Here is a 26,556-nt window from a genome sequence, read left to right on the forward strand (position 1 = left end):
AGAGACGAATTTCGCATGTGTATGATAAATCTGGTCAATGTTGCGTATACGTGTGATTGATTAATGCACTCGCGGAGAGTTTTCAGTTGGCAATTCTTTTCGATATGACGCGCGTGAACGATAGTTTTAAATATAGCTTCGCTGCCGTGCGCCTTTCTTTTTGCTATCTAACGATTTTTAAATTTCACTTAACGTTATTTAACAAGCAATACATTAACGCCAAGCCTCAATGCTCATAATCTTTCTCGTGCACTAGAAAGTCTTTACTCGTACAATCGGATTTCTCTCGAGAAGCTTTTATTATGTTCGCCAACACGAGAAAGAAAGGCGGGAGATTTTCAGGGCGTCAAACGATGTAGATTTCTTCTTATCATCACGGAGGAAGTCAGTTTCCTCGTTGAACGACTCATCGACTATAGTGCAGAACAAACAAAGTCCAGTGTTTATTAAAATGTCGTTCTGTGCATAAATTTTCGAATTATCGGGATTTCAGTGTACTGCAATTTTACAGCCGATCTGGAGTAAGTTGTCCAAATATGCGACGAACCGCGATATTGATATGATCTGTTGATATGTTAATTTTTTGAGTTTACTAAGCTTTTTTTTATTTTATAGAATCTCTATTACCAGTTCACTTGAGATTAATAGAAAAGTTGTATATTTATAATTTATCCTCACGAGATATCATGTTCTTATCGATAATTTGATAAAGAAAAAGTACCTTATTATTCATTTAAGCTGAGATAAAAGCATTGTTACATAATTATAAGTCGATCTTCGTTGTAAAACTAACTTAAAAAACTTCTCTCTAGTTAACGTAGTTCGCAAATCATGAAGAAACTGATTGTCTGGATAGTTTTATTATCTGTCACGAAATATATTTACGCCGAATTATTCGTGGTCTCCAACTCTCCGAAAACAACTGGAGATATTTTTTATCCGCGTCACCAAGCCAAAGAAGCTTACTGCATTACTGATGATTTGGATAGTGCATTGGTATGGAATCACCATTTAGATTGGCAGTTCTTGAAGTTTGCACACTCCGATGAAAGTTTCAAGACCTACTGTGAGTAATAGACACATAATTTAATTTTAAATATGTAACTAGATTTGTACTGACAATTCACGTCGTTCATCCTTTATTATACAAACAAAAATTAAATATCAATTCCACGCATGCACATACGCACGCACACACACACACACACACACACACACACACACATATATAATTTGAGCATGTATGAGCTTCTACTTCGATGTTAGTATATTATTTGATCACACAAATAAAATATCTTACTTATCAAATAACTACAACTAATGATGCAAATTTTCACTTGCGTGTATTTAATTACAGTATTGCCACGAAATCAAAAATTTATATATCCTGCGAATGACAATTTAAATTGCTGGATGAACCACACTAGCGAATGCTCCAGACATTGGCACGGATATGGCAATTGGAAATTTAAAAATAGCATAGACAGCCCAACAGCTCCTGTTACGGACCGTCGATGGGAAGGTAAATCTCAAGTAACTTTTGGGCAATTGACATACTTACAGCTTAAAATATTTTCACACAGATTTCGACGAGTTAAAATTGAACCACTTATTCCGACGTGTAGACGTGCTACCTGTGTCCGGAAGTTTAGCAGTTTCAATACGTGGTTCGTCTGATGCTCACTTTGCCATGTGCGAAGGAAAGAATGTCATCGACAGTTTCTGTTTCTACATTATTCTCGGTGGTTGGAAAAATACACGCTCGGTGATAAGGAAATGTGAAAAGGGTTTACCTGAATCAACACACACATTTCCCGAAGGCGAATGTGCAAAAATTTTGGTGGAGAATCTGGTAAAAAGTTAATGAATAAAAATATTGGGTTCCTAATGTACGACAAATTAATGTTTCTCTTCTGTTGATAGGGACAAGTATTGTCGTCTACAGAATGGAAACACTTCGTACTCAAGTGGAACTTCGAAGGTGAAATATCAATTGCAATCTTCGATTCCAGTTCTATGTTACTCAGTTATCAAGTGCCTAAAAATCGAACTTACTTTTCTGGCGAGAGAGCCCTGAATGGACACAGATATTTTCTTCATGCAAGAACCTCGAGTCAGATGCTGTTGAAACCTCACGTATGTAAGTACAATAACGAAATGTTTTAAAAATTAATATTATGGATAAAACGAACGTTTTCTTTTTTTTCAGATAGCTACTCACTAACAACAGAAAGACAATCGAAACTTATGAGCCCACCTATAATGTTACCAAACAAGTATCTATGCGTGGATATGTCGGTAAGCTTGTGCGGCAAGTGTACAATGACGATTGATTATGTCGATTACAAAGAAACAGTGAAAGCCGCGGGAATTGTTCTAAATAAATCACCGAGAAATATTTTTGATTTACCTGTTTGGCAAAGTGTACGGGTCAATAAAACAATGGTAATGAAGAATCAAACGATGAGACAGCCAGTAAAATTAGTAATCAATACTTTTGTTACTGACGCCGAAACTATTAATCCTTACTGGGCGATTTCTAATGTACGACGATGCGATCCTGGTTAGTATGTATTCTTAACAATTAAATCGCTCTTCGTTTACTAAATCAATTTCTTGGTACATTGGCTCGTTACAGACGTACTGAAAATTGCGAGGGTGAAGACTAATCAAGACTCTTCCGATGATTACATATGGCCGAACGTCACTTGTCAGAAAATGTCAGCCAATGGCAGGTCGACAGTGATCGATGTAAACAACTTTGTACCTACAACTAAGAATTCACGTACGTCAATGTACATTACCCCTTCTATGTAATCATTTTCTAACTTATATTGTATTGGTTCACAGCTTCAAGACCATTATGTACAGAAGGTACAATTGGACCGTCATGTTCTACTAACTGTTCGTCATTGTTCTGGAAACACTCTGACTGCCAACAACTGCTCGCTTGCGACAACAGCGGATGTTCATGTGCACCTGGATTTATGATGCCAACATGCGCCAATCGTACGTATATATTTTTTAGTATTCTTATTACTAATGTCAAATACAACGTATTCCAGCAACGACTTATGGCTTTGGCAAGAGCGCTAACTAATTATCTCAGTAATAGTCTACTTATTTTGATTTCGAACAATCAAATATTTCACAAATAGAGTGTTCCTACAAAGTGATCCATAGCACCATATTCTTCATTATAGATACATTGTCATCATTATCAACATCATCATTTCCATCATCATCAGCATTACCATCGTTATTTTTACTTTTTGACGATTCAATATGTAACAATATGCTTTAGCTTGTCCTGTTTCGATGTATGGCTATGAGTGTGAAAAAACTTGTGGCAACTGTGCACAGAATCTGTGCAAACCATCCACAGGAGAGTGTACTTATGGCTGTGCAAATACCGAAAATTATTATTTTTTGCCACCTTACTGTAAAATTGGTAATTCATCCTCTTCCAAAGTATGAATATGAGTTTTAAAGATTTTTTCATGTATTTAATTCTTTTAAATAGGAATAGGACCACCTCCAGCACCTATCATAGATATCCTTCAGTTCACTTGGATAAAAGTTTCCTTACAGACGCTATCAGAGTACAAGAATATTTCAACAAATGTGACATTTGAAGTATGGGTAAGCGACAGAATATCAAATATTAGTACGGTTATCAAATATATATTCCTACTATACGTTTTCCACTGTTATAACATGTTTAATTCCAGACAAATTCTGGAGTTCTTGTATTCGAAAGTGACGTAATAGCTGTAAATAAAAGTACAACTCATATCGACACCGACGTTGAAAATTTGAGCCCAGGTAGACATTACAGAGTAATAAGTGTTGTACATGTCGGTCAGCGAACGTTTAGAGGACAGTGGACCAATTTCACAACCTTGTGCACAGGTTAAATCTTTATGCCGTCATAACTTTCATCCTTCCGTTAATATTCTAGCTAATATTTTCCATTTCAGAATCACTACCGTTGAATTACGTCATAACTAGCAATGAAACCAGCATAGTCGTTAACAATCTAGTGGTCGTTAATGATTCTTGTCCGGACGATTGGTACAGCGTACAATTGTTGAAAGACAAAGATAAGTTATTTGATATCTCGTCTAGTTTTCCCATAACATTCTCAAAGCTCGAACCGTACACTACTTATAGACTTATCGTACGATCTGAAAATTCAAGTACCATTGTTGATAAAGATGTAACTACTCTAGAAGGAGGTATAATTATAGATATCGAATATTTTTTTAAAGAATCGAATCTTTACGTTTTTGGATATTTTAGCTCCCGGTCAAGTGGAAAATTTTCATTCCGTATCAAATCATGCCAATAACATCACCGTTACTTGGACATCTCCTGACAAGCCGCGTGGTAAAATAGTCAATTACACTTTGGAAATAAAGGTACTTAGATCACCTAAACACGCAACTCTTTAAGTATCTCTTATTACATGACTTTTCATAAACAATTTCAGCCAATAAAATCAATTGGTTGTAGTAATTACAATTTGTCTTTCTACAATACAACAATATCTCAGCAATTAAAACAACAAATAACAATTGCAAACGTGAGTGAAAATCCTAACAAGTACACATTCAGTGATTTGAGACCATACACTGATTACGTTATTACTATCTACGCTTCCACATCAAGGTATCGTGGTATAATGGATTCATCGAAATGTATTACAAAATCAACAGGTGAATGATTTTAGATTATATTATGCACTTACCAATGATTCTTCACAATTAATTTTTCTTTTTTCAGAAATGCCTACTGAAATTGTAACTGGTGTGCATTTAGTAAGTAAAAAAAATATTCCACGAGTAGCGGGAGTCTTAAAATGGGATATACCCACTGATTGCTCATCGATTGAAGGACCCATGCGAGCTTTCAGTCTGTACTACAAAAAATTAGGAGATGTAAATTACAAGAACATCAAAGCTTTGAATAATCACTCTTATGCACTTGAAAAGAATCTCTTCGAAGGCGCCCAAACTTATGAAGGTCGATTACACGTTCTAAGAGACATCGGTGGCATGGAAAATAAGACGGCATTTGCTTATTTCAAAGTAACTCTCCCTCCGAGAGGTATCTATTTATTTTTTATTATTTCTGAGTATATATACTAATTTGTTGTCAATGATTCCAGAACCCTCACCAGTGCGAAACTTAGAAACTGTAGAAGTAGATGTTTACAACGGGAAGTTAACTCTTAGGTGGGAGCCACCACTGCCGCCGATTCATGGGCAATTAGAATCTTATTTGATTGTGTATTGTAACACCGAAGATGATTGCAATGAAAATAAAAGTATTTCTGTAAAATCCAATGAATTTTGCGATCTTTGGAACTCAGATATTGGATACAAATTGCAAAACATATACTTATGCCAAACCATACCGTACCCAAAAAATTATAATTATATTACTATTAAGGTATGTAGCTCAAATATATAATCGATTCATACCAATGACTGAATACCGAATATTTTTACAGGTTCAAGCTCAGAATAAAAACGTCACTAAACTATCACAGCCTGAATTCTTACAGATCATCAATAGTGAATCCAGTAAGTAATTATTTAAGAAAAGCTTCATTGTGATACGTGTAAATAGCATGTAAACATCTAATTTTTCTCACCAGTACCTACTGCACCGAGTGGTTTAGCAATTGAAATAATAAGTCCACAAAACGCTTCAGTAAAAATAAGTTGGGCTCATCCATGGAAAACTGGTGGTCGACTGCACGAATTCTCCATCGTTTCTGAAACTATAGAGAGCAACTTGACAAACGTACCATGGACAACTAAAAATAGTACTTTGACTATTGACAACGAAAATTACAAGCCCCAATACAATCTAATAATAGATTTGCTACCTTCGACAACGTTTATTATTTCCATCAGAGGAATAACGGTAGGAGAAATCTATGGGAAAATGAAAATGAGTAAAATTACACTTCCGACATTTATAAATATAAGTACAGAAGATTTGAGGCCAAAGGTTAGCCATGATTTGACCATACAAATTAGGATACCGCAAGTGACAAATAATGTTGTCAATAGTACAATGGTCATTATAGTGGAAGGACCTAAGTATTGTGATGAAGGTTCTAGTAATAACGAAGATATCAATACATATTTCAATTTTCAGACTTCGTTATATAATAAAGTAGTTTGGAAAGCCGCAACGTTTACAGTATGTTCAAGCATTTTTAAACTATATATTTTGGATATGACAATTTAGTGTTATTTTTCTCATATATTTTCAGCTACCTGAAAAACAATCAAATAAAGAATTCGAAATTGGGAATGGACTCACGTATGGAGGATCGAAAAATTATGCCCTTTGTCCATCACAATCGTACATCATCAACTTAATAATTTCTATTAATACAGACGTTCTGTTAAATCGATCACATAAAAGTTCAGGTAGAAATATTCTTAAAAGTATTAGAACAAATGCGATACTGATTGGTGAAAAATCACAAAACTACGTTATGTGGTTAACATCGATACTCTTTATTATGTTGATAGTCATAATTTTACTTATGATTCTGCATAGAAAAAGGTAGACTAATATCATTTGCCGTATTGATAAAAGTTTGAAATAAAAATACTAACATCATACGTTTTTCAAGACTCGCCAAGCATTTTAATAATAAATCAAAAGTTAGTCAACAAGAGAACATGCCTCTCTCAAATGACTTTGATAAAAAAAAAACGTTTGGCGAAGGTGGTACTATTTCGATAATTAAAGAAACTAAAAATGTTCCAAATAATCTATTGGTTAATGATGAACCAAAGGAAAAGTTTATTATGCCACTGAAACTAGAAGATTTTGAGATATACTTTGAGAGGGCTTACAAATCTGGAGCGTTGCATAAAGAATACTCAGTAAGTTTTTACGTTTGAGCAATGATTTTTAATGGATTTTACTTCTTTGAGTTTATTTTAGACTATCCAACGAGGAGCGATAAAAGCATGTACTTACGGATCTCAGTCAGAAACTAAACCAAAGAATAGATATGCCAATTTGTTTCCGTGTAAGTTGCAGTTAAATAAACAATATTTTTCATCTTCAGTTCGTGTTTTATTTATAACTGAATTTTAGATGACGAATCGAGAGTTGTTTTAGAAAAATTACCAAATGATCCTTATTCAGATTATATCAATGCTAATTTCATTAAGGTAAGTTATTCATCATCATTGCTACGAATATCAAATCATTTGATGCTATCGTATTAACAGGGATACGGCGAGAGGGAGAAAGCTTACATAGCAACTCAAGGACCAAAACAGCACACAGTAATTGACTTTTGGAGGATGATCTGGCAGGAGAAAGTGCAGATTGTATGCATGATGGCAAACCTAATGGAGAATGGAAAAGTAAGTAACACAAATTATAAAGAATTGAACTTTCAATTGATAAAGTAATATCGGTTCCAGACCAAATGCGAACAATACTGGCCAGCAGCAGTTGAAAAGAAAGTTCTTTACGGTACTGTGTTGGTACAATTTACTAGTGAAGAAATTCATCTAGACTACACTTATCGGACATTCAAAGTGACATGCGAAGAAGAAACTCGAACTGTAAAAAACGTAGATTATATTACAATACAAGGTCATATAACAACAAATTATTCTATGAACAGGTTGAACATCTTCACTACACATCATGGCCGGATCACGGTGTACCCTCTAACCCAGGTTCCATCGTCGCTTTTTTGAAAGAGATTCATCGTCTCTCGCCAGTTCCGCGTAAACCGGACGATCCACCAATTGTTGTTCACTGTAGTGCTGGCGTTGGTAGAACTGGGACACTTATCGTTCTCGATAAATGTCTTTGCCGAGCTTTTTCGGAACAGGTAAAAAAATTGATTTATAATGAAATTTTATTCATACAGTTTATTCAATTGGTTTATTTTAGTTAATTGATATACATGGTGATGTACTGTCAGTACGAGAACAACGTATGAATATGGTTGACAACATCGAACAGTATTTGCTAGTGCATTTAGTCTTGGTCGAATATTTCAATTCGAAAAACACTTGTTTCCGTTGTGATGAAATTTTACCCGAGAAGATAGCCAAAGCGAAACATAATGCATCTACTCAGTATCAGAGGTTGATGATTTCGCAATCAATATAACCAAAGTGAACTGAAATTATTTAACACGCCTTTCTTTTTTAAAGAATTTTAGATACAAGCTGGTGGAACGAAGTGTTGGGGTCACCGCTAGTTCCAGAGAAATCTCTATCAAACATCAATCGAGCTAAACATCGATTTCCAGAATCAGCAGGTACACCAGAGCATAAGAGTGTTAACACTGCACCTTCAACACTAAAATCATCGGAATAAACTAAAAAAGCAAAGTACATGCATGTAACGCGATAATTTAACCTTCGTTTTTGTAACAATTTATACAGCAGGTAACATAAATAGACTATACTTAAAACGATCTGTTGTTAATGACGAAGATAGCGACTACATCGCTGCCACTAACGTGCGAGGTATTTTCAAAAGTAGCAACTATATAACCACACAACTTCCATTGCCATCAACGTCTGCTGACTTTTGGAGAATGTTATCGGAACATAATGTCGAACTTGTGTTAGTTCTTCAAAAACCTGATTTAAATGATTCTGTAAGTTGTATCATTGTATATTGTATTCGTTTATTGGAAAACGTATGTTTCATGATAATTTTTCAGAGTTACTGTGAACTTATACCAGAAAGTCAAGGATTCGGAAATACTAAATACTTAAAAGTTATTTTACAAATAGGTGATACAACCAGCACTGAATGTTATACAACGGAAGAAGTACTTCTTATTGACAGCTCAGAGGTAATTTATATACCAAATTATATAAATTATACGGGTTTGTGACGTTACATTGTTACAGCATCCAATTAAGGACCAAACAGTCAAGATAATAACATATAAAAATTGGTCAGAAATTTCTTTGCCACCTCCAAGTGACATTGTTAAACTCTGTCAACTACTGGAAAAACATTCAAAAAAACAGAAATGCCCTATTGTGATAGTTTGCCGGTATGACAAAACGAATACTCATTTAACTAACTGTATATATAATAAATAATTTTTATCTGTTCAGTGACGGAGTGACGGCTTGTGGTCTTTGGTTGGCTTCATCTTTTCTTCTTGACAGAATGAAAATCGATAAGGAATGTGATGTATCTCAATCTGTCCGAGCGATACGAAGATATAGAAAAAATTTCTTAGATAAACCCGTGAGTTTCGTGACTTTTGAATTTGCTTGTTCATAACAATCAGGTTTTTATTCGTGTATTTTTTTTTCAGAAATATCTTGCATATTTATATGACATAGCGTTGGCGTGGTCGAGTGAAAACTGTGGAAATGTTGACTAATTTTTATACCTTTGCTTGTATTAATATAATCATTGTTGAAGATACTCAGATTTGCACAATATACAATTTTTTTATACAGAAGTAACATAACTTATAAACCATTAACTAAAATCAAATAGATGACAGGTGTGCGTATACATTTAAGCTTTTTGTTAATTACGTTAGTATTATTGTTTACTCAAATTTTATTAACAGTAATTATTAGTAACTAAACATAATTTTTTTGTTACCATATCACAAAGACGATAACAACATTTTTTAATTTACAGAAATATTTTATTGTCTATTATAGTTTCTGATGTAAATAAATCTCGATCAATATATCAGCTTGGAGGAACTTAGAATTTTACTTGTAGCGCACACGTCTTAACGCACACTAAGCGTCAAGACGCAACAATCCTCGAGGAAAGTGTAGAGGCTTAACCTTCAAGTGTGGCAGCTCCCATTAATAAGTCTTGTGGCGCAGTTGTGACTCGAAGTCTCCACTTGAATTTTTTGAGTAAGCGTGACGTCCACGTGTTGTTCTAAAAGAACTAGTAGTCAGTTCAAGGTTTCTCGAGCCTTCAGAGATATAGAGAAACTTGTTACTTATTTTGCGACTGAAGCTTGACTTCCTTTTTTATATCTGTTTTTTAACTGACGGACGTCAGAAAGAGTTGACAATGCACACCCATCTTCCGTACTTTTTAAGTTCCTATACCGTCAGTTAGCGTTGATTTCCGACCATGTGCGATTGTACGAGTTCTACAGAGAAAAAAATTGACAATTATTCTTTATGTTACGTGGGTAAAATATAAGTAAAATACAAATCTTTAGCCATATTCATGCGACTTTTCATGAAAGACGTTGAGATACTCTGTAAATCGAATGACGCAACAGCAGCGTAATAAATTTAACAATTATCCGCTATTGACAATTCCGTTGACTGGACATCTTTACGTCATCCTCGCCCCTTCAATAGTTAAATCGTAAAGGATTTCTTGTGATTTTATAGTATCATTGTGAATCTTCCACGAGTCTCTATTTTGTAGCGAGAACATAATGATACCCGGATTTTGAAAATCCATATCAGTAATGTAGACTCAGCCTCCGTCGGTGTAATCAAAACCAAATCGTTCAACAATACAGTATGACGATGTGCCATTTCGTCTAGAAATTAATAAGTCATTAACATTTTGTTGTTATCCTTTAAATCGAAAATCCTTAGTTTGGCCGGGCAACTATTTATCAGCTCAGTAGTCGTCAGATCTCTATGACCAGTGTCAATAAATTACATTCAACCCAATGATCGATTTCCATACTCAATACAAATTACAAAAACTAACGATATCATAATTACTAAAATAAAAAAATTGTTCAATATTTTTATATTTACTTGCCATATATGAGTAAATGTTTTTTGCATGAGCAACATCCATTCATTATTTTGCAACTGTTATAAGGCTTGCATCAAAAATCTCAAAACAAAATGATTGCCACTTACAAAAGTCTTCGCTCATTTTTAGTCTAATAGACAATTATTTCGAGATTATCGATTAAAAGTTGAATCTTTAATTTGAAAAATTAATCATCTATTCCTTCTGCGTTGCTCGACTTCATCATAAATGAATTCCTACAATTGAATAATTTGCCGTGTCTACGTACATATTCAGCGTCGTTTGAAAAATGAATTAACGTCGATTCAAGTGAGCGGAAAATTGAAGTGTTCCTTTTACGCAATATCTTACAACACGTGCACTGGATTATTACATCTCTCTCGCTTGCAAATTGATAATAACGCAAGCGACCAACAATGTTGAATGATATAATGAGTTAATACGTCTATCGAGGCGAAATTAGAACGAGACGAAAATATATCTACAAACATTATATACATAATGTAAAAGATACAAGCGTGTAAATGATTCGTGACTTTGCGATTTCTCAAGTCATATTTCCTGGATGTCAGTCATATATGCATGCACACGTATAGGTATATCCCGGAGCGCAATTAGCGCGTGCGCATGCTACGGGAACCGCACAATGTGTGTATGTGTGTGTAGTAATACGTAATGGGTTACACATTAGTACGTTTTCTGTGCTGATTTTCGTTTTATTTGTTTAAGTTGACGTGACATCGCGTAGAATTTGACTTTGACCGATTGTGAATCGACCGCTAAACATTTTCTCGAATTATAGTGGATCACTTTTTCGATAAATTAAATTTTCCCCTTCTTCTGAAACTACTTCTCCAGGTAAAAGATCCTGAAAATAATAGGATGACTTGTTGAATCGATAGGTAACGAAGGATGAGCGAATAGGCCATTCTAACGTAGACTTTTATTATCGAGACGACGACAAAAAACCAAATTAATCGCGTTCCAAAGGAATTTTATTGTCTTTCTCCAAAGTAAAAGTATAATCTATGTAACGCGTACGTACATACGACAATCAGTCTACTAATTGTAAAACATTTCACTTACGAATGCCAAGTCAGCGCTCATATATATGTATGTATATATACAAAGCGAAAAGTCGTGCAAAAATCATCAACGATTTAATTAGAAGCCCCCGAGCAAAGACTTGGACGGTTACGTTGCGCGCACACACACGCTTTCTAATCAAAACAATGCCGCTACTGATGTATTCAGGATGAAGTTGTCTCTCTCTCTCTCTCTCTCTCTCTTTCGCGATATTATCAATGCTTGGAGGCTCGTTTCACGTCACGTTACATACACATTTTTTCCAATAACGGCAACAGCGAAATTCTCGCATATACTTTACAACCTTATGGGAACGATTGCTTGTTTTTTCTTGCTTTGCAAGTTACTTTCTCGGCGTGACAATGGGTATATCGTCCTGATACCTATCATAATTAGGCGACACGGTAAGAGTATGTGTATGAACGTCATGATTATCATTGTGAAACTACTTGGCTGATTTTCGCTTTATTTTTTCTTTAAATTTTTTTTCAATTCACTTTCAACTTGATGTTATACTGACAAATTTTATTTTAAATTAGCGTGTTCGATATATTTTAAACGAATAGAGGTAAATGATTTAAAATTTTCAATTTAATATAGAATAAATAATATGGTCAATTTAAAATTCAAAAGTTTTTCCTCTCTAATGCTTTATATTTGCATTTGGAGCAAGTATCGATTAACTCTTCACTCGCAAAGAATGACAATATATTTTCTGCTTTGAGCCAAAATACATACATTTCTTTTTTTTTTAATATCATTTCCAAAAGTAGAAACGCTCTATTACCTACCACTAGAGACTTACAATCCTGCAGGTTTCCATAAAACTTGAAGGGAAGTATTGTTCTGTTCTTGACTCAACTATACATTCGGATGTTGGAAATCATCATCACTACGCCACATCTGCGAAAGCGAAGCTGGAGAACCTGTCCATGAAAGCTGCAGCGGCAATTGACGCGAAACAAAGAAGTACACGCTATGATATTGTCTGCATTGCGCGCGCGGACGGCGATTGCTCTTGCCGCCGATTCGAGCAATTGCAGTGTGCCATTGTCCGCTGTTCGGGCAGCAATCAGAGGTACTTTTAAATACTGCCCCTGACTCTGGAAACTCGCTGTTTTTCTAGCCTTGTAGCCTTCAGATCCTCGAGAAGTTCTTAGTGACTACCGAAGTACGTAAAAACGTGTTTGCCGCTGTCGGGCTTAGGATCGCAACTTAGATCCTTTCTTATGTCTCAACGTTCTGGACTATCTGAGCGTAGGTACTCTTGCGAAGTCTGAAATGAATTCTACAAATCGGTCCAGAACAACCACTAAAGTTGTTCGAGAATTGGAACCAGTAACCTTTTTTACTGAAACTCGAGAAGGTTTGCGGTCGACAATCGCAAATTGACTGCTTTCGATTTATATTCGTAAGTGTCATTATTAGAATCGCATCGCTTAATCTCCAGACCGAAGACATCCGGCAATTGCAAAGAAATTGTTTTTTTATTGGATAACTTGGTGGAAACATCGAGGCTCGCTAGCCGTTTGCCGTTAATCCTTCATTCGCGTGCGCGCCAACAGTCGTCGTTGAATTCTGTCTGGCGCGCGTGTGATAAGATCGCGCGGACAGTTAAAGTGTGCCACCTATACACCTCGCGCGGGGATAAAGTCAGGCGTCGTCACGTGGATTTTGTTTTTCTCCGTCTCTATTCGCAAGACACTGGACAAGCCTCCTGCATGCAGCGGACCGAAGTTCCATTTGCATTTACGCTTATAGCAAGCGATACCCGAAACGAAGGCAATCGTCATAAAGTTCTCTCGTTAAGCAAGACACTCAGAGAGTAAAGGACAATCAGCGCGGATAACAATGAAGTGCCGGCCGAGAGCGCGCATAATTTTAATTAGCCGACGACGCCCACAGCTTTACGATTCCCCCTTTTTTTTCTCTCACTTTGCATGTAAATCAAAACTTTCCCGTTTGCGCGAATAATAAATTGTGAACTCGCGCAACACGACCAATTAGAAAAGCGACGCACCCACATATACATGTAACATACCTTTCTCTCTTTCTCGCCCGGTTATTTAGGTTTTAACCCGCGTGTGTCCTCTGCTCGTAAATCGCACGCCCGTTGAACTCAATATCCTCGATTTGGTCAAAGAGCCGATTGTGTGTACTTGTGCGATTTTATCGGTACAAGAAAAAAACACAGCAGTCGGAGACTGTACAACGCTCTCGGTTATTTAAGAATGCAAGTGCGTGTGTGTGTTTGAGTGTTGCGAGAGAACGCTTGTTCGTTAGACGTTCGGTTGTTTTTATTTTATCTTTTCGTCCGCGGCTTCGGTATGCAGGATGTATTTTTTCCCTCTTCTCAAAGTTCAGAGCGTGCGTAAATCACGAAATCGTTCTCGCGCTCAGCACGCGGAAATCAGTTTAATATCTCTCTTTGATATATATGCAAAAGAAGAAGTAATTTTAGCGACGATTTAATCGACCTGTCGACGAATCGATTATAATCCAATAACGCGATTGAGCAATCAACGCGATGCTGTAATGAGAAAAGTAGAGATATTTCATTCATTGGCTTACCTCTATTTTTCTCTCTTGTCCCGTCGTCGATACCCATTCGCAAATGTCATTCGTGTAAAACTTGTTTGAAATGCGCTCGGTGACAATAATTTGGATGACCGTACGATTTTCCGTACAATAATGGCGTTGCCTGAAAAATCGACGTGTGTAATGTAACTCGGCGTTCGATGGCTTGTAATTTCAGTGGTTTTACATGGAAAATAAAGTGGACTGTAAAACAACTTTTGTAATCACTTTATACTCAGCAAGTAATAATACAGAGGGTACATACAGGCCGAAACCAAAGACAAATTACATTTGTTTCAGAAACGGACTTGCCATTGAAAAGAATTACTTGCACGCCTCAATTATCTTCGATTCGAAAGATCCTCGCTGATACAACCACGCGTACGGCTACATTTTTTACTTGTGCGACTATACTCTCGCGCGCGCACATTGACGTTTCTTTTCCGATACTCAAATGTAGAAGGAAAAAAGGGAAAACTGCAGCGCAATTTCCACACCCACGTTATGTACCGCTGGAAAAAAATTTTGGCTTTCTCCCGCGATGGTTATTACAATGCGCAAAAGCCTTTTACAACTTCCTAGTGAGCAAGAGAGGGAGAGAAAGATGCCATCGAAACCTGAATACTCTACGGGAGCTTCAAAACCTTTCCTTTCACTTTTCAAGTGCCGTTTGTTCGGACCACCTTTTCCCCCCCTTTTTTTCCTTCTTCTCTCCAAGTGATAATGCCATAGATAGTGCTTGCGCGTTAAGACCCCCCGTTGGCTGTACATTGTTTTCGCGTGCGGTTCCATTGCTACGCGGCAGATATACGCCAATGGTTTTTTTCAGTCTTGATGAAAAGCTTTTCTCTTCAGCTTGCTTACATTTACACTCTTTCCTGTAATTTTCCAAAGATTCTCAATTCAGTATCGTTACGATTTTATTTTCAAATTAACGATAAAATTATAATTTTATGATATGTAAAATTCTTCGTCTTTCGCACCGTACACTATCGAATATGATTTTGTGGATAGAATTTTATGACGGAAATCTATTCGGAAAGCTTTTTAAACTTTTATTAATGAGTCTATCAAAAATATATACAAATTAAGTAATATATTAATGGTTTTTACATTGTAAGTAACGTACTATGCTAGCGCATTGTATTACAGATGTTGTCAGGTCTTGTGTCAAGTTTCTGACAGCACGTAGTCGTGTAAAATTTTTGTTAATATCATTATTGGTGAGATAGAAAGACGTTATTATCTATTTAGCTAGTGTTATCGTCAAATAACGTCAAAGCATCCAATATTCAGCTAGTTGAACCAGTAGTTCTGCAGATGCCATGTCAGGTTGAATCTCGTTTTGCTGGTGATCGATTCAGACGATACATTTCAGGCTTGGCATTTACCTGCGACCAAAAACCAGTCACGACTATGGCCAGTAAAACAACTCTAAAAGAAAATGTCTGAGTTTTGTCATCAACTGAGCTTGATTTGTTATTTAATATCCTATATAACTTAATTTTCTCAAAAAGCAATGCCACAGAATAAACACTAATAGTTGATTTGTTTTTAATAAATATTTCAAGTACTAAATATAACATTGAAATATTTACAAACGCTACAGATTTGAAATTTTCAACACGATAATAACCTCGTCGTAATAATGGTCAATAAACTAAAAAATTTATTGAGCCTACTGAATTTATAAATCTTTGCTGCAAATATTCTAATACATCATTATATATCTAATCAAGAAAAACAAATTAGTATGTTGCACTTAAAGGAAAAGTTGATTTATAAAATTAACAGAGATTCGTCAGCGGAAACTGCTCTTATTATTCGTAATCAAGGCAAGTCCAAATGCGCTGTTATCATTAGAAATGTACGATAGATGAAGTGTGGCACCCTTATCCTTAACTAACTACTGCTGATCGCATTCATATTTTAAAAATATAGGAAAATCCTTGCGGAAAAATCGTGTAATCTACAAACAATTATATAATTATTTTTTAGAAATTTTCCTATTTCACGTTGAAACTAGAGCAAAACGACGTCTTGTAATGCTTTCTGAGCAATAATATTGAGTTTTTCAGGCAATTTTTCTGAGCTTTCAAAGGCAATGATGAAACGAAAGAATTAAGAGCAGGCATTTATAAAAGTCGGGTGAATTTAAGGGACTTTCACGCGGAACTGCTCGTATACAAGCGTCATCGATAGTTTCCCAAGCGTTCATCGCTGTACAAATGAAATAATCATATCGCTATCTTCGTTATATGCTGTGGCAGCGGGCGCCGGCAATAATTCTCACGAAAGCCGCGCGAACGCGTAATTGCAGGCCGTGCGCCGGTCGATGCCGGGGACGAGGCGAATTTATTGAATGCGAGAGAGATTAATCGCGGGCTGCTTCTCGATTAAGTTTTCTTTTTTCTTTTCTTTTTACTGGCGCCGAGGTTTACGCTTTATTTATGGGCTTCACGTTCGCGCGTTGCAATCGTACGGCGAGTGTGCGTCTCGCATTTAGCGAAAGTCGAATTACTCGACGTGCGATTGTTGTACGAAACCAACGGATTCCAGCCCCATCGACGTGAAAACGTGACACCGTCAGCGCACCGACTGAAAAAACAACGATGCGCCGGCGCCATCGAGAGTACGGTAAGGTAGCCCATTAGGTTTAATCTGCAGGCGCGCGCCACAACGACTTTTTTCCGCCCGGCCCCCTTTGTGATTTGCTGTAATGACAACGCGGCGCAACATGCGCAGGCAGCTCACTCTGTGAAGAAAATGGCTTTTTTGGTGTTTATTCGCTGGTACTTTAAAATTATTGCGTGGATGGGGCTTTGAAAGGAAAAAAATACGAGATTGTGAGACAACAGCCTCGTGTTTTATACAGATACAGTGTCGTCAAAGAGTGTTACAAATTACATCTTAGAGACTGAATTTTCGTATTGATTTTAATTAAATGAATTGAGAATTTGTCCGAACGCGTTGACATATTGTCGACTGTTCCACATATTCATCGAATTATTAAATACTACTCGAAGAGCAATCGTAGTGCAAACAAACGACTCAGGCAAATTTCAGTACGTATTGACAATTACAGAAAAAATGTCTCACATTACATAAGTATCGGAATAAATTGAAATTTACATAAATAAAACGTACAAAATAAACATTCCAAGTACAACCAAAAAGAAAAAAATCATCGCATCAAATATCTGGTTAACCATGCCTACACAGATCAAACGCGCATTCATCAATCTCCTCGCTGATGGTTATCCGACCAATAACCAGCGCAAATACATACATCGCTCGATTACGTTCAGCCAAGAAACTGGGTTACAGCGTTTTCTCTCTCTCCTGCAGTTAATTGCACGAGAGAAATTCGCCACGCTCAAACAATGACTGTATCGATGTATGTTATACACGCCCTTAATGAGCAAAATTGTTTCCTTTTCGTTTTTCTTTCGAGGTGGACTTCTGCCGTTAATTTGGCATAACCACTGATTAATCCACATTTTACGAGGCAACTTTTATTTTTAATGGCTAACTTGGAATTTTATGACGCTTCCATACTCGCGAACATATATTTCACACCCGATGTATGCGGATCGTTTCAAAATCAATTTCACAACTTTGTTGCGCGTTAAAAGGACAAGACAGCGTTAAATAGCTAAAATACAGAATGGTCTCTATTGCGTAAAAGTTGTTAGGCACAAGTACTTGGTAAAACGTTTCACTTTCAATCTCAGATGTCTTAAAATCTCTATAAAAATTTTCTCCGCCCACAATGGACTCCTGTTGCTAATGAAAAATAAAACGGGCTTTCAGCAAATGTTTTTCGTTCAGAGATTCAGAAAATTGAAGTTTATCCTGTGCACTTTAAAACCCTTTTTGTTACAGCAGTAATTTTAAAGTAACTACCTGCAATTTTATTTTGCTATTAGTTTACTTAATCTTCAAATTATCGATAAATCTGAAAGCTTTTAGATTTTTATTGGATTTTAAATGACATTCTGAAGTAATTAAAATATTTTACGAATTTATGCACGCTAATAATTTTTATACAAATCTATAAGTGAAAATTAGTGTTTCCATGAATTTCATTCCATTGATTATAAATATTATTAAATGATTATTATCCCAGATATCATTATATCTGCGAGAGGTCCCTGAAAAACTTAAAATAAATTTTAAAAAATTTACAACTTCCGCTAATTAACACTGGCTAAGTCTAATGATTAATCTTGATTTAAAAAATCTCGGCGTGCGCCAGCGAATTCGCACACACACACACGCAGGTGGCAATCAACCCTCAAAAGCAGTTGCTGCGTCTCTCAGTCGCAACCGCGCTGCACGGCGGCGTAATTACAGATGTTGCACGGTAGGTGTATTCGCGCGGCGCCGCAAGTAATTGAAAAACTTTTCAAGGAGTTAAGGCGCCGGAGCAAGGGCTAATTGTACGGCTTGGCAAACGCAGCTCGGGCATCGCGCTCGATCGGATTTTCGCGCGTGAGCAGGTCAACTTTATCACGCGCGTCGATTATTAAGTCGACTGCGAGTTGTCGAGTTCCGTCGCTGATAGCGCCTACGCACCACCAACGACGCATCCTCGTTTCGCCTCGTTTTCTTGTGCTCGCATGGGCACAAAAAATCAGAAGCACACGCGCAATTGTGTATATACCCCGGCGACCAATTGGTCCGCTCGCGATCGTTCGCGCGCACGCATGTGAAATCTGCGTCTGCGAGTGACAACGCAACTCTCGTAACACAGCTCGATTGCGCGTACCGGGCAATAGTTCCGGGAAAGACGTGATAATAAGCGAAAAATTGATGCACCAATAAATAATACGATGTGATTTCTGAAGGTGAAATAACGATTTTTCATCTGTCAATCGTAGACATGATTACGGTGTGTGCGTGCAAGTAGGTTTTTTTTGTTGTTCATCAAACTACCCCTCAAGGTCGGCGCCAGGGCAATTGCCAGGCGACAATGATGGGGCCTATACTTAATGCCGTGTGCGTGTGTGTGTGTGCGTGTGTGTGCGCGCGCGCACGCGTATGGGTACACTTGGGCGCCGCAACTCTGATATGTCTCGCATGCCGACCTTGAGGAAAATCTTTTGCTCCTTCTCTAGCGTTGCAGCAGTACAATAAAGTTATCGGTGGCTGTTGCTTTTCAATCTTCCTTGGGGTTGTCGCGACCTGCAAATTACGATCTATTAAACTTTTTTCTTTATTATTTCTTTCGTTCAATCGTTATTTGTAGAGAGAAATATTGGATGGATTTGAAAGAACGACAATTAACTTTGATAATGATTGTTGAGCAGCAACAAGTTTTAGTTTATAAGTTATAAAATTTATCCCATAAAATTTATAAATAAAAAAAATTAAGTATGAAATGAATCTAATTACTTTGATTAAGAATTGGATCGCATGAGAAGAAGTTATCAAACGCTCAGCTTGGACAAGTTTCAATACTTAATATAAGAAATTCTCTGAAGATAAACAAATTTTTCAACTTAAGTATTTTCACAACTTTCCGAATTCTAAAACTTGAAAGAAGTTTTCGAAACAAATTACTCATATACTTGCCAAAATTTACACTGAAAATTTCAAATCGTATCAAATCGAGTAACTAATTACTCAAAAGAAGTAACCAATTGCTTCATTTCAGCAATACATAATTTAGAAAGCTCATTAAAAATGAAAAAAACTTACAATCGAATCAACTAAAAATACGTGCAATAAAGTCGTAACAATTCACAAATATAGTAAGAATTCGAAAGATTGAAGTTGAAAAAAGCGTATCACTGTAAAAAGATGAAGCTTTTCAATGTTCCTCCCTACTAGTGTTATTTAGCACGCTTTACGCTCTCTTTTTTTCTGTTTTACTGTTATTTATTGCGTTATTTGAACTTTTTACATGCCAACTTGGAGATTCTGATCTAATGAGCACGAATAAGTTATTAGTTTCCGTTGCTCGTGTATTTCTTAATTTATAATATACACAAGATAAAAATATTTTGCTCCTATTTTATTCTATTGGCTTTCTATCTTTCAATCAAATTTTAAGACAATATTAATTTGAGTATCACTGATGTTATAAAATTAACGATTCATAATGAATATTTCAAAACAGAATGTCTTATATTCTCAAAAAGATTTATTAACGGCATATTTTTATTCTTGCAGATTATTATCTATGTTAATTATTGATTAATTGGATTTACTGCTGAAATGTAGATCTCACGCTCTTCGATATATAATAAAAACATTTGAAAGTATAGGAAAATTCAAAATATCGCGGCCTTTTTTAGCATCAACCAATCACAATGGTAGAAAAACTGGAAAAAAGCAAAGCATCGCAAGCTCAGGAAAGAATTATTCTCTTGGAAAACTGTATCACTACCGCCACCTTTGAAAAGCACTCCACAACCTGTTCAACTCTCTCGACCGATAAGACAGTCTTCTACCCCCTCCCAAATCAACTTTCATTGAGTCATTGAAGCCGTGTCCGGCAGTCATACTAGACGCGTGCGCCTATTCGTAGCCAAGCACGCACAAGCCAGTAAAAATGAACGAGGCGCCAGTAGTGTCGTGCATTCCGGCTGGCAAGATGTCGAAGGCAAAGCGTCTGCTCGATGAAGCTCGCGATACGCAAAACCCCGAGCTCGAACTGGCCGATAAAAATTTGGCCAGTTTCGAAGAGCTTCCAGGCCTACGTAAGCATCACTTTTTTCTTTTCCTTCTTTTTCTCGCTAACAGAGAGAGAGCAAGAAATACTGGTTTACTGCGCCTCGCCTAATTTGGCATGTCGTCGGGAAAGTTTAAGCTCGCTGCGCTACTGTGTGTTTTCGAAGGCGGGGGCGGTGTCAGCGCGACGCGTGTCTGCTTCGTTTATGTACCTTCGCATTGTGCTTCTTTTTTCGGGGCTGATGAATTTGCTCCCTTTTCTTATAATCAAGGTTGTCGCTGCTATCTCAAGCTATTATTTATTCCAAACATTTTTTATTTTTGGCAGCCGTTGACTGCACTTTTGAAACCTGTCAACAGAACGAATAACCAACTGCGGACATCGATTTTTTGTGTTGATCGAGCAAATTATAGCAGACGATTTTTAGTTTGTATATATGACGATTCATCTTCAATAATACGTCACTCTGACACAGACTCGGAAAATAAACGGGTAGTTGTGTTCATGGTTAAAAATAATGTGCGTATCACAAAGCGCATACTTTATGTGCATAAAGATTCCTTGTGATTATTCGCATGCTTACGCTCGAATTTATAAAATAACTTTTCGATTTAGACGTTTAATTCGTCGAATGCTTATTTTATAGTTTTATTTTTATTTAAAAAATTATCTATGAAAAAAAATAAAAAGATAAATTTTTTTTCTTCTAGTGAACATGATGAATTTAACAAGAATCACGCTAAGCCATAACAAAATCACAGCCGTGCCTCCTGGATTAGCTAATCTAATCAACTTAGAAATCTTGAATTTGTTCAACAATCACTTAACAGAACTACCGATATCAATATCGCAAATGCCAAAACTGAGAATTTTAAATCTCGGGTAAAACTTATATTTCACTTCGACTTCACTGTTCATTACCCAAAATGAAATTTATTAATACACTCGTTTCGTTTAATGCACAGAATGAACAGACTGAACGTTCTACCGCGTGGCTTTGGCGCTTTTCCAGCACTGGAAGTTTTAGATCTAACCTACAACAATCTGAGCGAAAAAAATTTGCCAGGCAACTTTTTCATGATAGGTATGCGTTTGCTTTTCTTTTTTAATGGCCATTAAAAAAAAGTGATCGTTTATTTCAGAAACGCTAAGAGCTTTGTATTTAGGCGATAATGATTTCGAGTTCTTACCGCCAGAAATAGGAATGCTAAAGAATTTACAAATTGTAAGTAAGAATACATATAAAGGTAATAGAATTCATATCCATCTTGTAATTTGTCTATGTTACAGCTCGTATTAAGGGACAATGATTTGATCGAGCTTCCAAAGGAAATCGGCGAGCTTGTGCGACTCAGAGAACTTCACATTCAAGGCAATAGACTGACAGTTTTACCTCCAGAAATTGGTAAAAAATTTAATTTTCTATTAAATTCTAATTATCTGTGTCGAAATATGTAACTCGATTTCAAATGTTATTCGTAGGAAACTTAGATTTAGTGAGCAACAAAGCAATCTTCCGAATGGAATTTAATCCATGGGTAACACCAATTGGCGATCAATTACAAGTTGGCATTTCGCATGTTATGGATTACATTCGATCGGAAACCTACAAATAGTAAGTTAAAATATTGCGTTATCATTTATCGAACGCTAAAAATGTATATTCATTAATGAGTTTTCGATTACAGTGTTTATAATAGGCATCAATCTGCGAAAGGCCCAATACCGCCAATAGAAAACGATAAAAGTAAAAAGTCGTCGCGAGCTCGCTGATTGCATTTATTCGACGTATGTAAAATACCAATGCTTATGTTATTTTACACTAACAGGAATTTCGACGATCACAATTGAGAATCAATGTGGTGCCTTATTAGTATTTTTACGTATATTCATTATTTGTATCTAAGTGAAGTATATATAGCGCGAGTTAACGAAGCTTCGAGATTTTTTTTATACTTGAAACAATGAATAGAATGTTTTTATAATTCCATATTAACTTACTTCTAAGCATTTTATTAATTATACTCCGTATCTCACGAAAATGTTTTAACTTAATCGTAGGAGAGAGATAATTAGATAGAAGTACTCTTGCTTTTTTACAAAAATAAATATTTTATTCAAACTAAAATAGTCTGATCGTTTAGTTTCTTCAAAACTCCAGTACTTTACAATCGTATAAAAAACATACTTATACACACAATTAAAATTGATGAGAGTGAACAAAGTAACAAAAATTATAAGCTTCAAAGTTCTTCAAAATAGTAATTTACAAGAACATGTTTAATATACATCGATTATTTGTTTTTAACGATTTCTATGTTTTTCAAAATTGTAGTTTTATCATATGAAAATTTCTATACTATGATTGTAATTTCGACGTAAAATATTGCTTGATTTACATTAATATGCTTTATCAAACTTTTTTTCAAATATACACTTGATCTAATTTAGGTCATGTAAAAAATAGAATCCATTTTTAAGGCTAGTTAATCACTGAAAACGGCATTTAGTTTACAAAACACAACAGTTATTGTTACACTAATGCTCGACAGTAGTTTTTCTTCATTATCTTTATCACCACTAAAAAAAGCGAAATATCAGTTCAATTCATCATCGGTATATTCACACTCTTCAATCAATTTCGTAAGTTCATTATCGTGTTCAAATGATTCATCTTCTGACAAGTGAGCTTGACCTTCCATAAACCTGGCAAATCTATGAATAAAAGTTTTAGTTAATATGTACTTAATAATAATTTTATGAAAAAATGTGAATATATTATAAACGATAATATTTTAAGAATACGTACCTTATTGGATCTTTTAATTTTAAAACAGTTTTCCATGGATTACATTCTGGACTGTGACAATACTCTTTTAACCCGCTCAACGCTTTGTTCGTTTCAATAATTCCCTCTTTACGGTACTCGTCTTCCGTAAGTAAACGACGCTTTTCCGGAAACATAGTTTTCCTGATAGCGTTCGGTTTTAATAGAAAAAATTGATGTTCGTTATAAACTAAATTGATAAATTTTACGATTATCAAACACCACTTGTTTGGTAATCAAATTGTAATCGATTAGAAAATAAATATAATCAAGCGGATGATTTAACAACCAACAATGTACGCAAACTAAGAAAAACGAGGGTGTAAAATCGCAATAATTGAAAATTAATTTCGAATGAGAATGTAAATGGGAATGACGGTTACTAATGTGCGAAACGGTAAACATAAAATAAATATATAAAAACTCACCAGTATCTGCAACTTTTATGGAAGAAGACAACAGGAAAATTATAAAACAAGACCAGCAAAACACAGAAAGCTGTTGATGCTTCTCTAAAATAACTACTATGATACACCAATACTAATCCAAATAACTAACAAAATCAATATTATTATAAGTAAAGAATATCACGATTATTAAATGAAAATATAAAATATTTACATACTTTAAGAATCCATTCGATAATATTTTTTGTTCTATTATTGGTTACTGGGCCAAAACGATAACAAATTGCAAAACTAATTAGGGAAGTAGTTAGAATATAATACATCACATAATTCCAATGCTGCATTGCTATCAATTGTGCATTATCATAGAGCATTTGTACCACATAAAAACTCATAGTATAACCAGTTGCCATCATTAAGTACATAAACTTGCCCTAAAAAAATTGATCAAATACATTAAATCTGTTCTACTTTGATATTAATATTATTTTTAACTAACCTTCGGTAGTAGTTTTCCCATAAAATATATTAGAATCAAGATTGAAAGTGCAACCCCAACGATAATACTGCATACATAATAGAATAATTTATTGCGACTCAATGCTTGTGCAAACCAAACAAAAAATATACCTAGTACCAGCATTGTAATTTGCCAAGAATCTAGATCTGCAATAAAATATTGCAATAAATACTAATAAAAATATAAAGACACTTCTAGATATAAATAATAGTTGTAACTTACTATTTTTAGTTATAACCATTGTATACTGAAATTGGTTCAACTGTGGGTTCATGTAAACACCAATGCAGCTATCCTCAAATGGATTGATTCGGAACTGTTTGTTCTTTTTAGTACTGAACAAGTTAAACCTCCAGTATTTCTGATTATCCTCATGCTTTTCTTCTACTTCATGTGGATGCCTTCCTTCATATAACTCATAGGTTTCTAAATTTGTTTTCAAACTCATCTAAAAGTAAATGGTAATGAAATTTAGGCAAACATGAATATTAAATTTGTAAAGTAATCAACATACGATAACTGTTTTCCAGACGTGTATGATATTCTTGGAGTTGGCATTATGGCAAAAAATACGTAATCCTGGCTTATCATTTTCTACTCGCTCTCCTGGTTCCATAAAATGAACTGTAACATGCAATAACGCGTAAATAAATCTTCACTAATTTTTTGAACAGCAATTTTGACTTAAATTTCTAGTAATAATCACAGAAATTCATAAATAAATCAAAAATAAATCATAAATACACTATGCCATCGAAAAAAAAAATTCATAAATTACTTGCAACTACTTTAAAAATAAAGTTTACTTTGAGGTTATAAATTCTAAATACTCACCGGCTTCGGATTTCCAGCCTGCAGATTCCACTGTTTTCGCGATGGTCATGATCGCAAAAATTGCGAGAACGCTCCCGGACGTCCTCATCATTCTTTTTCACGACAAACGACACATTGAGGTCCACTTTTTCGCTTATTTCTGGTTGTTTTCGGACTTGGAAATGAAAAACGACTCCGGTTTTCAAACAACCATGCACAACCACGATGTCGATACATGTAAATGTAAAGCGTGGGATCGGCGATATACCTATTACGTTCCGGCGTTGCGCGGGATTTTGAACATTTGAAAATGGTGACCACAGGTGGCGTTTCATTCACTAATTCGATCAGTAGGTTTTTTAACTTATCGACCTACTCACTAATTAATGAATTTAGATTATTTGAATTGATTAAAAAGTTCTCTACTTTTAAGAAAAACTAAAATCTATTATATAGGAAAATATTTAGAATTTTCGTGTTTTGTCTCAACAATTAATCTATTATAATAAATCGCAAATTAATTTCAAAATATTACCCGTAAAAAGTCTTTTGCTTGACCTTATGGAATACTATTTCTTAAATTAAAAATATCTCTTTCAAAAATCTTTATCAGAAGTGACAATTTATATCTAATCGAACTGGCAACCAATACATCTTACATAAATAACCGATAAACAAACCTCTTCCAAAGATATTTTTCATGCTTATCATCGAAAGCCTATAATTACGTATGTTTTCACAATCTATCATATAACGTTCAATAATCTTTCTTCAAACAAAATACAATATCATTTGTTTATAAAAAGAAATGTTCCATTATATATATATATATATATATATATATATATATATATATATA

General features: G+C 35.3%; 3 protein-coding genes and 1 long non-coding RNA gene across 7 annotated transcripts; 2 read left to right on the forward strand and 2 right to left on the reverse strand.

Moving 5' to 3' along the window:
• Window positions 1-467: 467 nt before the first annotated feature.
• On the forward strand, window positions 468-9,484 carry LOC131667092 (receptor-type tyrosine-protein phosphatase S-like). Of its 3 annotated transcripts, none has more exons than XM_058940293.1 (32): window positions 468-521; window positions 813-1,066; window positions 1,358-1,522; window positions 1,584-1,852; window positions 1,924-2,140; window positions 2,210-2,563; window positions 2,639-2,785; window positions 2,851-3,009; window positions 3,305-3,451; window positions 3,524-3,642; window positions 3,732-3,912; window positions 3,981-4,238; window positions 4,303-4,421; window positions 4,493-4,718; window positions 4,786-5,109; window positions 5,171-5,454; window positions 5,516-5,588; window positions 5,663-6,216; window positions 6,290-6,588; window positions 6,659-6,914; window positions 6,976-7,063; window positions 7,132-7,208; window positions 7,269-7,406; window positions 7,467-7,610; window positions 7,673-7,885; window positions 7,948-8,144; window positions 8,214-8,320; window positions 8,448-8,665; window positions 8,732-8,866; window positions 8,925-9,073; window positions 9,138-9,273; window positions 9,344-9,484. In XM_058940293.1, the coding sequence occupies exons 2-32, from the start codon at window positions 832-834 to the stop codon at window positions 9,410-9,412; spliced, it is 6,057 nt and encodes a 2,018-aa protein (XP_058796276.1). In that variant the 5' UTR covers window positions 468-521; window positions 813-831; the 3' UTR covers window positions 9,413-9,484. The 3 variants fall into 3 exon arrangements, 2 of the variants coding, with proteins under 2 accessions (XP_058796276.1, XP_058796277.1); XM_058940294.1 differs by having other exon boundaries at window positions 8,499-8,665; XR_009302159.1 differs by lacking the exons at window positions 8,925-9,073; window positions 9,138-9,273; window positions 9,344-9,484 and having other exon boundaries at window positions 8,503-8,665.
• On the reverse strand, window positions 9,402-10,543 carry LOC131667093 (uncharacterized). The gene is made up of 2 exons (XR_009302160.1): window positions 10,001-10,543; window positions 9,402-9,936 (listed from the first exon to the last, which is right to left on the reverse strand). It is a non-coding gene; the product is annotated as an uncharacterized LOC131667093 (long non-coding RNA).
• Window positions 10,544-17,321: 6,778 nt separating this feature from the next.
• Window positions 17,322-26,494, reverse strand: LOC131667292 (nuclear envelope integral membrane protein). Of its 2 annotated transcripts, XM_058940657.1 has the most exons (8): window positions 25,719-26,493; window positions 25,399-25,508; window positions 25,107-25,332; window positions 24,864-25,030; window positions 24,583-24,798; window positions 24,386-24,510; window positions 23,940-24,101; window positions 23,270-23,845 (listed from the first exon to the last, which is right to left on the reverse strand). In XM_058940657.1, exons 1-8 carry the CDS (start codon window positions 25,807-25,809, stop codon window positions 23,728-23,730), a joined length of 1,215 nt encoding a protein of 404 aa, XP_058796640.1. In that variant the 5' UTR covers window positions 25,810-26,493; the 3' UTR covers window positions 23,270-23,727. The 2 variants fall into 2 exon arrangements, with proteins under 2 accessions (XP_058796641.1, XP_058796640.1); XM_058940658.1 differs by lacking the exons at window positions 23,270-23,845; window positions 23,940-24,101 and adding an exon at window positions 17,322-19,638 and having other exon boundaries at window positions 25,719-26,494.
• LOC131667293 (ras suppressor protein 1) lies at window positions 20,996-23,210 on the forward strand. The gene is made up of 7 exons (XM_058940659.1): window positions 20,996-21,158; window positions 21,841-22,012; window positions 22,096-22,214; window positions 22,273-22,355; window positions 22,421-22,535; window positions 22,613-22,745; window positions 22,819-23,210. Exons 1-7 carry the CDS (start codon window positions 21,011-21,013, stop codon window positions 22,901-22,903), a joined length of 855 nt encoding a protein of 284 aa, XP_058796642.1. The 5' UTR covers window positions 20,996-21,010; the 3' UTR covers window positions 22,904-23,210.
• Window positions 26,495-26,556: the final 62 nt, after the last annotated feature.

The sequence above is a fragment of the Phymastichus coffea genome, unplaced genomic scaffold (genome assembly GCF_024137745.1).
Source record: "Phymastichus coffea isolate CEN01 unplaced genomic scaffold, Cenicafe_Pcof_1.1 PCOF00063, whole genome shotgun sequence".
In the NCBI taxonomy this organism is placed as follows: domain Eukaryota; kingdom Metazoa; phylum Arthropoda; class Insecta; order Hymenoptera; family Eulophidae; genus Phymastichus; species Phymastichus coffea.